Source organism: Trachypithecus francoisi, unplaced genomic scaffold (assembly GCF_009764315.1).
Source record: "Trachypithecus francoisi isolate TF-2019V2 unplaced genomic scaffold, Tfra_2.0 Lachesis_group12, whole genome shotgun sequence".
NCBI classification, from domain to species: domain Eukaryota; kingdom Metazoa; phylum Chordata; class Mammalia; order Primates; family Cercopithecidae; genus Trachypithecus; species Trachypithecus francoisi.
In genome coordinates this window covers 115,334,561-115,346,607 of record NW_022681457.1, presented here as the reverse complement: position 1 = coordinate 115,346,607, position 12,047 = coordinate 115,334,561, and the positions used below count along the sequence as shown (strand labels likewise).

The window sequence follows — 12,047 nt, the reverse complement described above, 5'->3', positions numbered from 1 at the left end:
GTGGTTTTAGAGAAAGTGGTTAGTGTCTTGCAAGTATGCCTCCCCCAACCTTGGAGGAGCAGAGCGGGGTAGGGATGCGTTGCTTCCTCTTTATGCTTAGCTGACTGAGGGCCCCCATGCAGAGAAGACACACATCCTGGGGCCCAGAACAAAATGGCCGGCGTGCATCTCCCACCTGAAGGTGAAGAGGAGGCGCCTCGCTAAAGACCTGAAGGTGAAGAGGAGGCGCCTGGCTAAAGACCTGAAAGTGAAGAGGGGGCGCCTGGCTAAAGACCTGAAGGTGAAGAGGAGGCACCTGGCTAAAGCAGCCGGGTGGTCACATTCCTTCCCCGACAGCCCGTCCAAGGTGGGAGATTTTGTGGACCAGATGGGAGTCTGAGATCCTCCCAACCAGACCACCTGGAGTGAAAGTAGAATTTAGATGAAGAGTTCTGTACTCTAACACCTCGTCTCCAGGAGCTGGAGGTGGAATTACGAATAAAAGACCAGCCCCAGGAGGTGTTTTCACTGGAATCAAAAGAACAGCAGTTGTGAGATCCTTGTGTTAAAGGAGTCTTGAAAGCCCCTGAGGGCCGGGCGCGGTGGCTCACGCCTGTAATCCCAATACTTCGGGATTGGGATACTGCCCGAAGTGGGCAGATCACTTGAGGCCAGGAGTTCCAGACCAGCCTGGCCAAAGTGGTGAAACCCTGTCTCTACTAAAAATACCAAAATTAGCCAGGCATAGTAGTGCGTGCCTGTAGTCCCAGCTACTTCGGAGACTGAGGCAGGAGAATTGCTTGAACCTGGGAGGTGGAGGTTGCAGTGATCACGTCACTGCACTGCAGCCTGGGTGACAGCATGAAACTCTATCTCAATAAAAAAAATAGAAAGAAGCTGGGCACGGTGGCTCATGCCTGTAATCCTAGTACTTTGGGAGACCAAGGCAGGTGGATCACCTGAGGTCAGGAGTTTGAGACCAGCCTGGCCAACATGGTAAAACCCTGTCTTTACTAAAAATACAAAATTAGCCGGGCGTGGTGGTGGCGCGCATCGGTAATCCCAGCTACTAGCGGGGGCTAAGGCAGGAGAATTACTTGAACCCGGGAGGTGAAGGTCGCACCACTGCACTCCAGGCTGGGCAACAGAGCAAAACTTCATCTAAAATAAAACAAAACAAAACAAAAACAAAACACAAAAACCCTGAAAGAGCTCCCATGTGATAAGTTTAAACTCCTATCAAACCCAGGGAATAGTGAGGCCAGCCTGTGACCTACCCATCAAGTTACACCGCGCCTGTTCTCTCCCTGTGTCTTCTTCCTTCTCCACTGTAAGCCTAGGAAACCGCCAGAAAGTGCAGCTAGCAAGCAACGGGATGCCCCACAGGGAAAACGGTATCCCACACCCAGCCGCCTCCCCACCAGGAGCTGGGGGTGGGGAGAAGCTGTCATTTGGGGGGTTTGACACTTACATGGCACTGCACATGTTATTTTATTTTATTTATGTATTTATTTGAGATGGAGTCTTGCTCTGTCACCCAGGTTGAAGTACAATGGCATGATCTCGGCTCACTGCAACCTCCGCCTCCGGGTTCAAGCGATTCTCGTGCCTCAGCCTCCCAGGTAGCTGGGATTACAGGTGCCTACCACCATGCCTGGCTAATTTTTGTATTTTTAGTAGAGACAAGGTTTCACCATGTTTGCCAGGCTGGTCTTCAACTCCTGACCTCAGGTGATCCGCTCACCTCGGCCTCCCAAAGCGCTGGGATTGCAGACGTGAGCTACTGTGCCTCGCCTAGGACTGCACATTGTAGATCCTGATTAGAAGGAGGGACCAGCAGAGTCAAGGGCCTGCCTTAGATCTCATGCAAGGCATGAATAAGAGCATTTGAACAGGTTTGAGCCAGGCAGTGGGGGGAAGATGAAGTGTTTTTCTTCTGCACCCAATGAGTCCTACTTGTTCAATGTACCAGTTACACAAAAAAGCTTTAAAAATATGCCAGGGTTAATCTCTCAATTTCAGGGAAGCACAATTAGCACATCCATTAATTAGGGCTTCATTTACACTTCCTGTCTCACTTCTAAATACCTGCGTGTGTGCAGCCAGTTCTAACTGTAGCAGCACTCATTAATGTTCTATTTGTGATGTGGGTTTCAGGTGCCTGGGAACCTCACACTGACATTACCCAGTGTCCTGGAACTTAGTACAGATGTGCCCATTTGGGGCCTCATCCATGGGGTGCTTAATTCTAGAAGAGTTAGGGGAACATCACTGGCATGCTACCCAATTGCGTGGGCTCTGGAAACAGACCTTGGCATACATTTGAATTTTTTCATACGCCTTTTTTATTTTTATTTTTATTTTTATTTTCTTTAGACGGAGTCTCGCTCAGTCGCCCAGGCTGGAGTGCAGTGGCACAATCTTGGCTCACTGCAAGCTCCACCTCCCGGGTTCACGACATTCTCCTGCCTCAGCCTCCCGAGTAGCTGGGACTACAGGCGCTCGCCACCACGCCTGGCTAATTTTTTTTTGTATTTTTAGTAGAGACAGGTTTTCACCATGTTAGCCATGATGGTCTCGATCTCCTGACCTCGTGATCCACCTGCCTCGGCCTCCCGCCTTTTATTTTTAATATTATTATTATTTTTTTGACTCTGTCGCTTGGGCTGGAGTGCAATGGCACCATCTGGGCTCACTGCAACCTCCACCTCCCAGGTTCAAGTGATTCTCCTGCCTCAGACTTCCGAGGCGTGTGCCACCACACCTAACTAATTTTTGTATTTTTGGTAGAGACGGGATTTCACCATGTTGGCCAGGCTGGTCTCAAACTCCTGACCTCATGTGATCTGCCTGCCTCGGCCTCCCAAAGTGCTGGGATTACAGGCATGAGCCACTGCGCCCGGCCGTATGCCTTTTATTTTAAGTGTTTGGTTTTGTTTGTTTGTTTTTGAGACAGGGTCTTGCTCTATGCAGTGGCACAATCTCAGCTCACTGTAGCCACGACTTCCTAGTCTCAATGATCCTCTCACTCAGCCTCTTGAGAAGCTGGGACTACAGGCATGCGCCACCACACCTGGCTAATTTTTGCATTTTTTGTAGGGTTTCACCATGTTGCCCAGGCTGGTCTTGAACTCCTGGGCTTAAGCGATCCACCTGCCTCAGCCTCCCAAAGTGCTGGGATTACAGGCATGAGCCACAGATGTGTCCGGCCTAAATGTTCTTAACCTTCTCCCATATTGGACTTGTGATGAAGGCCAAGTGTCTGACTTAAGCTGACACATAATTACCCTTTACAATAAATTGCAGATGGGACAGGCGTTGTTGAGCCGTTGATACAGAAATGGAGACGAGACCTGGGCCCTTGAAGAGGCTCCTGTTTTCACCGTGTAGACTTGGCTGCCATCCCAGCTCTGATAGGTGTCAGCCTCGGTGATTAAAACCTCCATGTGTCTAACCCTTCCCATACAAATGCAGAAGGATGGCTGGCTGGTGGCTGGGCTCCTCCTACTCCCAGGAGGCGGGAGAGCCAGACAGGATCCTGGGTTAAATGACACTGCACCAGCCAAGCAGCACGTAGCTTCTCATTGATGGGATGTGGCCCCAACTGTGACTCGTCTTTCCTTTTTAGTAATTTTTCTATTATGGTAAAACATGCAAACATAAAATTTACGATTTTGATCATTTTTAAGTGTACAATTCAGTGGCACTGTTTTATTTTTATTTTTATTTTATCTTATTTACGTATTTATTTTATTTTCAGACAGGATCTCCCTCTGTTGCCCAGGCTGGAGTCCAGTGGTGCTGTCACGGCTCACTGTAGCCTCGACTTCCTGGGCTCTAGCAATCCTCCCCGTTAGCCTCCAGAGTAGCTGGGACCACAGGCATGTGCCACCACAATTTCATATTTTCATATTGAAATTGCCACCACAATTTTCATATTTTGGAGAGAGACATGGTTTCACCTTGTTGCCCAGGCTGGTCTCCAACTCCTGAGCTCAAGTGATCCACCCACCACAACCTCCCAAAGTGCTGGGATTACAGGTGGGAGCCACCACGCCCGGCCAGTGGTGGTTTTTTTTACAATGGTAAATGACCATCACCACCATCCATCTCCAGAACTTTTCATGTTCCTAAAGAGAAATTTTGTCCCCATTAAACACTAACTCCCATTTCCTGTCCCCTAGTCCCCTGGCAGCCACCCTTCTGTCTGTCTCTATGAATTTGCCCATTTTAGGTATCTCACATATTTGTATCTCACATATCTCACATAATATCAAATATTGTTAGGTGTCTCACAATATTTGTCTTTTTTGTGACTGGCCTCTTTCACCTAACATCATGTTTTCAAGTTTCATCCATGTTGTAACACGTGTCAGAATTTCGTTCCTTTTCATGGCTAAGTAATATTCCATTGTATGGCTAGATTATATTTTGTTTATCCTCATCCATTTACAGACATTTGGGCTGTTCTTTTGTGAATATTGCTGCTATGAACATTAATGTACAAGTATCTGAGTCCATGCTTTCAATTCTTCCTAGGGTTGGAATTGCCGGATCACACAACAATTCTATATTTAACTTTTTTTTTTTTTTTTTGTGAATTTGTTTTTATTGGGGAACAGGGCACAGGGTGGAAGATGTCACTTTGGGCTATGGTATGTCCCACCTCCCAGAGAATGTCCGTTTGCATTCTAATCTTCCTGGGATGCTTTATGGAACTTTTTCTTCTTCTTGGAGCTGCTCTTGCCAGCTGCCTCTTCAGGCCCATTGCTGACTGGCTCCTCTTTGGAGAATTTCCTCTTTTTCTTGGAGCCACTTCTGTGGCATGCCTCTTCGGGGTCATTAACTGTTTCCTCCTTGGGTGAAGACTTCTTCCTCTTGGGAAGACTGGTGCTGCCAGCGGTCTCTTCAAGATCACTACTCATCAACTCCTCCTTGGAAAAAGATTTCTTTTTCTTGGGTTTGGAGAAAGAGATAGATGGGTCTTCCATTCCATTCTCCTGAGGAACCTCCTGAGGCTTTTGCTTTTTCTTCTTTTTGGGTTTTTCACTCGTCTCCTCACACTCCTCTGGAGTACTACTGCTGTTTTCTGAAGATGCGAGGGCAAGTGCAGCCAGCCGTTTCTTTTCCTTCTTCAAGCGTTTCTTCTCCTGTTTCTCCAGCTTCCTAGTAATCTCAGCAGCCACTTCCTCTGCCTGGTCAACGAAAAGTGCTAAAAGGGCCTGAAGACCTCTGGTGCTCTGAGGACTCCTTTCTGGCATTACTGGATCAGGCTCATTAAATCAGTTTTTTTTTTGCCTTTTTTTTTTTTTTTAGATGGAGTCTTGCTCTGTCGCCCAGGCTGGAGTGCAGTGGTGCGATCTCCGCCTCCTGGGTTCAAGCAATTCTCCTGCCTCAGCCTCCCAAGTAGCTGGGATTATAGGCGCACACCACCATGCTTAGCTAATTTTTGTATTTTTAGTAGAGGTGGGGTTTCACCATATTGGCCAGGCTGGTCTCAAACTCCTGACCTCAGGTAATTTACCCACCTTGGCCTCCCAAAGTGCTGGGATTACAGGTGTGACCCACCACGTCCAGCCAAGGCATCATCTTTGATGATTCCGCTTCCCTGGTCACTTACATCTAATCCATCAGCAAATCCCATCCATTTCCTCTCCCTAACCTCTCTCTCCATAGAACACAGATGTCCTCTGTGTGTTAACCCTGTGTTTCTGATGCTTTGATCTCTGGGGCCTTGCTGTCCCTGAGGGACTGCCCCTCCCAGGGCTGGCCAATTTCTAGAGATAGTAAAGGTCTTGCCTGGGAGCCTCCCTTTCATGCCAACCCACTCAGAGCCCACACCCCATCACCTCTTCAATCAGGGTCTCCCTGAAGGGCCCCCATCCACCTGCCCCAGTCACCCCACGCCAAGGGACCGGATGGCTGGGGACAGCCCTCTGACCAGAGCCCGCCAGAATCATCCACGCTATCCAATCCTAGGCCAGCCTGCCTTGCCTCACCCACTTTTCCACAGAAACCACAGTCAGAGCTCTGCCTCATTTGCCCCTTGCTTTCTCTACCCCCACGACCCACGCTGGTGCTTTTCCGCATGGACATGGACCCCCTAGGTGTGGCGTGCTCCTTCTTCTTTTTTTTTTGAGACAGAGTCTTGCTCTGTCACCAGGCTGGAGTGCAGTGGCGTCATCTCGGCTCACTGCAACCTCTGCCTCCCGGGTTCAAGCGATTCTCCTGCCTCAGCCTCCTGAGTAGCTGGGACTACAGGTGCGTGCCACCGCGCCAGGCTAATGTTTTGTATTTTCAGTAGAGATGGGTTTTCACCGTGTTAGCCAGGATGGTCTCGATCTCCTGACCTTGTGATATGCCCGCCTCAGCCTCCCAAAGTGCTGGGATTACAGACGTGGGCCACCATGCCCAGCCAAGCGTGCTCCCTCTTCTTGGAGTCTGTGAGTCTCAACAATTATCCTTCAATGGTATTTGTATCCTGATCTGTTGGGCTTTGCCAAACCTAAATAATAATAAAACCTTCATTTATTTATTTATTTATTTTGAGACAGAGTTTCACTCTGTCACCTAGGCTGGAATGCAGTGGTGCAGTCTCGGCTCACTGCAACCTCCGCCTCCTAAGTTCAAGCGATTTTCTTGCCTCAGCCTCCCGAGTAGCTGGGATTACAGGTGTGCACTACCATGTTCAGCTATTTTTTGTATTTTTAGTAGAGACGGGGTTTCACCATGTTGATCAAGCTGGTCTCGAACTCCTGGCCTCAAGTGATCTACCCACCTCAGCTTCCCAAGGTGCTGGGATTACAGGCGTGAGCCACCACGTCTGGCCTATAAAGCCATCACTTTAAAATACCGCAGCACTATGCAACAAGCCCATCGAACCCTCCCAGACACTCCTCCACACCTGACCAGCATGCTTCTCCTCTAGGCCTATGACCCAGGAGCCCGAAGGACTTTCCTAAAACGAAAACTGATCACGTCACTCTCTCATTTAAAAATCCCTAGAACCTTCTGTTACAAATTAGAGTGAATCCCATAGTTCCCACTGTGGTCTACGAGGCCCTGCAGGTCTCAGCCCTGCAATCTGCTCCTGGGCGCTAAGCTCAGTGCTTCGCTTGCTGGCCTCCTTCCCGTTCTCCAGCGACGCCAAGCCCCTTCCCGCCTCAGGGCCTTTGTACCTGCTGTTCTGTCCACCCAGAATGCTCTTCCTGCAGCTCTTGCACGACTGGCCTCTTTCCCTCTAGTGTCAATCAATGTCAATCAAATATCACCTTTTGGAGAGGCCACCCTTAAGGACCCAGTCAGACATTTTCTTCCATCACTCGGTTTTATGTGCTTTGTGGCATCTGCCACTCTCTGTCATGATTCACTTGTTTATTATCTGTCCCCCGACCATGCCTGCCTACTTGGAGTAGAATCTGAGCTCCCTGAGAGCAGAGGCCTGGTTCGCTGCTGTGCCCCCTGAGCCTGGCACATGCCTGGTGCATGTTTGTTGGTTGCATGAATGAGGGGTGCCTTACCTCATTCAGGACTGGACAGCGGAGAGATGCCAGGGCTGGACCAATGCAGGGTTGTCTCCTGCTGTGACCCTGCAGCCACTTGGGAACTGCCGCCTCACCAGAGGCTTCCAAACTTCTGGCCCCAGACCAGGCCACTGCAGTGTCAGGGCTGGGGAAAGGCAGACAGCGCCTGCTTCCTGGAGAAGCCAACGGGAAGCCAGCGGCTGTCTGGTGAGGTCCTGCTGACTGGCACATTTCCCCTCCGAGGGTGCCCTGTCCTTCCCCCAGACCCCAGGCTCATCCATCGCCTGGCTGTCCCCAGGTTGCGTCTTTATTTGGCCCAAAGGATACGATGCAGCTTTTGCTGGTGCAGAGATGTCTGGGGTGGCTGCCAGCACTTTCATCTTCTCATTTTATCTGCCAGCCAAGAGCTTCTCCCTGCCTTTGCCTCTTGAAGTTTAAGGCAAGAAACATCGACCTTGAGTACAGGAGCTTCCCTCTTCATTACTCAAGGTCCCCTGTCCTGGTTCATATCCAGGCTGGCTGCTCCCCAATCTCCTCTCTTCTCTTCCCTCGATTCTCCTTCCCCCAGGCAGCCTCAATACAAAATGTGGGGCTTTTCTTCTCCTGAGATCCTGCTCGGGCAGTAGTAGCACTGATGGTCTGTCCCTTTTCCCCAGGGGCACCAACAGACTGCGGCCAAACTGAAGTCCCTCAGAGCCTCTGTGGAGCGAACGAGACTCCAGCACCTGGATGCGGTGGCTCTGGCTCCCCAGCTTACCCCACGTTCATTTGACAAACAGTTTTTGAGGGCCTGTTATTTGCCAGGCATTGGTCTTCCAGGGTCTGCCTTCTGGACCAGGGATGCACTTTGGGCATACCGTGTTGCATGTCTATGCAAGCAAAGGCTCTTGGAGCATGCCACGGAACAGCCTGCATCGTTGGGTTGTCCCCATGGACAATGGGATATCCATGTGCAAAAGAAGGGAGTTGGACCCCCTACCTCACATCATTGACAAAAACTAACTAAAGATGATCAGAAACCTAAATGCAAGTGCCAAAACCACTGAACTCTTAGAAGAAGAAAATGCAAGCATAAATCTCCATGAGTTGGACCGGGCAAAGCCTTTACTAGCTATGACACTAAAAGCACAAGCAACAAAAATCAATAGATGGCTGGGCACAGTGGCTCGCTCCTGCAATCCCAGCACTTTGGGAGGTTGAGGCAGGTGGACCACTTGAGGTCAGGAGTTCCAGACCAGCCTGACTAACATGGTGAGATCCCATCTCTACTAAAAATACAAAAGTTATCTGGGCGTGGTGGCACATGCCTGTGATCCCAGCTACTTGGGAGGCTGAGGCAGGAGAATCACTTGAACCCAGGAGGTGGATGTTGCAGGGAGCCAAGATCACGCCATTACATTCCAGCCTGGGCAACAAGAGTGAAACTCCATCTCAAAAAAATAACAATAAACAAATACACTGAACATCATCAGGATTAAACAAAAATCAGTAGATACACTGAACATCATGGGGGTTAAACACTTTTAAGCTTTAAAGGACACCATCAAGAAAGTGAAAAGACAATCCACAGAATGGGAGAACATTTTTGCAAATCATCCATTTGGTAAGTGATTTGTATCTAGAATGTGTAAAGAACTCTTAACAACTCAATTAAAAAGGACAAAAAAAAAAAAAAAAATCCTGAAAAAGGGGGCAGGTGCAGTGGCTCACGCCTGTAATCCCAGCACTTTGGGAAGTCGATGTGGGTGGATCACTTGAGCTCAGGTTTTCCAGACCAGCCTGGGCAACATGGCAAAATCCCATCTCTACAAAAAATACAAAAATCAGCCAGGTGTGGTGGCGTGCACCTGAAGTCCCAGCTACCATGGAGGCTGAGGTGGGAGGATGGCTTGAGCTCCCTGGGTGGCTGCTGTTGCAGTGAGCGGAGAGTCCACCACTGCACTCGAGCCTGGGTGACAGAGCCAGACCCTGTCTCAAAAACAAAGAAAAAAAAGAAGACTCCTTCTCTTAAGAAATAAAGAAAACCGGGCAAAGAATTTGACTAGATATTTCTCCAAGAAGACACTCAATGGCCAATAAACACATGAAAAGATGATCAACACCACAGGCCATCAGGGACATGAAAGCAAAATGACAATTAACTCCCACTTCATACCCACTAGGATAGCTATAATAAAAAAGTCGGGGCCAGGCATGATGGCTCACCCTGTAATCCTAGCAATTTGGGAGGCCAAGGTGGGCAGATCACTTGAGGTCAGGAGTTCAAAACCAGCCTGATCAACATGGTGAAACCCCATCTGTACTAAAAATACAAAAAAATTAGCCGGGCGTGGTGGCACACACCTTTAATTCCAGCTACTTGGGAGGCTGTGGCAGGAGAATCGCCTGAACCTGGGAGGCAGAGGTTACAGTGAGCCAAGATCATGCCACTGCACTCCTGCCTGGGTAATGGAGCAAAACTCTGTCTAAAAAAAAAAAAAAGTCAGGCAATAGTAAGTGTTGGTGAGGATGGGGGGAAATTGGAACCCCTGTGCACTGCTGTTGAGAACAGAGAATGGTGCTGTAACTTTGGAAGACAGTCTGGCAGTTCCTGAAAAGGCTAAACATAGAATTACCAGCTGAAGGGCCAGGCGCAGTGGCTCAGACCTGTAATCCCAGTACTTTGGGGGACTGAGGCGGGTGGATAACCTGAGGTCAGGAGTTTGAGAGTGGCCTGGCCAATGTGGTAAAACCTTGCCTCTACTAAAAAAAAAAAAAAAAAAATTAGCTAGGCATAGTGGCAGGTGCCTGTAATCCCAGCGACTTGGGAGGCTGACGCAGGAGAATTGCTTGAACACGGGAGGCAGAGGTTGCAGTGAGCCGAGATCTCACCATTGCACTCCAGCCTGGGTGACAGAGCAAGACTGTCTCAAAAAAAAAAAAAAAAAAAGAATTACCAGCTGACCCAGTTCTTCCACTCACGGGTACACACCCAAGAAAAATGAAAACATCTATAGAAAAACATATACACACATATTCATAACTACATTATTCATAACAGTAAAAAGCAGAAACCACCCAAATGTTCATCAATCAATGAATGGATCAACAAAATGTGGTGTATATCCATATAATTAAATATGATTTAGCAATGAAAACCAACAAAGCAGCCGGGTGTAGTGGCTCACGCCTATAATCCCAGCACTTTGGGAGGCTGAGGCGGGCAGATCACTTGATGCCAGGAGTTCAAGACCAGCCTGGCAAGCATGACAAGACCCCGTCTCTACTAAAAATACAAAAATTAACTGGGCATGGTGCATATGCCTGTAATCCCAGTTACTGAGGAGGCTGACAGCTGAGAATCACTTGGACCCAGGAGGCGGAGGTTGCAGTGAGGGGAGATCAGGCCACTGCACTCCAGCCTGAGCGAGAGCGAGACTGTCTCAAAAAAAACAGGAACGAAGCAGTGATACACGATACAACGTGAACCCTGAAAATGTTATATAGACACACATATATGCCTGAGTCTATATATAACATATTTAGCCACAAACGGCCATATATTGTATGATTCATTTAGATGAAATGTCGGCAATAGGCAAATCCATAGAGACAGAAAATAGATTAGTGATTGCCTAGGGCCTGGAGGGTGGGAGGGGAATGGGGAGTGACTGCTAATGGGTATAGGGTTTCTTGTCAGGGTGACAAAAATATTGTAAACTTGATTGTGGTGATGGTTGCAAAACTCTGTGAATACATTAAAAACCATTGAATTGCACACTTTCAATGAGTAGGTTGCATAGTAGGTGAGTTTTCTCTCAATACAGCTATTATGAAAAATTGTGGGCCCAACGCAGTGGCTCATGCCTATAATCTCAGCACTTTGGGAGGCCAAGGCGGGCAATCACCTGAGGTCAGGAGTTCGAGACCACCCTGGCCAACATGGTGAAACTCCGTCTCTGCTAAAATGTACAAAAATGAGGCGGGCGTGGTGGAGGGCACCTATAATCTCAGCTATTTGGGAGGCTGAGGCAGGAAAATCACTTGAACCCAGAAGGCGGAGGTTGCAGTGAGCCGAGCCTGTACCACTACACTCCAGCCTGGGAGACAGAGCGAGACTCCGCCTCAAAAAAAAAAAAAGAAAAGAAAAAGAAAAATAAAGAAAGAAAGCAGAGAGACTTCCCCAGCTGGGTCAGAGAGATGACCCTGAAAAAGGCACAGGGGAGAGAGAAATCACTGGACCTCCTATTGCTGGCTTTGAAGGTGGAAGAAAGGGGACACAAGGAGTGTGGTACCCTCTAGAAGCTGAGAATGGCCTTCAGCTGAAGTCAGCAAAGAAACGGGGATTTCCATCCTAAAACCACAAGATACTGAATTATGCCTTGACCAGAAATGGCTCCTCCAGATAGGAATTTAGGCTGACCCATTATTTTAGACTGGTAGGACTCAAGTTCTGACCTCCAGAATTGTAAGATAATAAATTTGTGTTGTTTAAGCCACTAAATGGTGGTATATTGTTATGGCAACAATGGAAACCATTGCATAACTACTTCATGTGGACTTTAG

The 12,047-nt window shown here is 48.5% G+C and overlaps 1 protein-coding gene across 1 annotated transcript; it reads right to left on the bottom strand.

The window, feature by feature from the left end:
• Positions 1-4,558: 4,558 nt before the first annotated feature.
• Positions 4,559-5,272, bottom strand: LOC117093358 (nucleolar protein 56-like). Its single transcript, XM_033228476.1, has one exon. The coding sequence runs from the start codon at positions 5,238-5,240 to the stop codon at positions 4,671-4,673; it is 570 nt and encodes a 189-aa protein (XP_033084367.1). The 5' UTR covers positions 5,241-5,272; the 3' UTR covers positions 4,559-4,670.
• Positions 5,273-12,047: the final 6,775 nt, after the last annotated feature.

What these genes read in the sequence shown, in the direction of transcription:
- LOC117093358 (XM_033228476.1), bottom strand. Translation starts at nt 5,240, where the DNA reads ATGCCAGAAAGGAGTCCTCAGAGCACCAGAGGTCTTCAGGCCCTTTTA.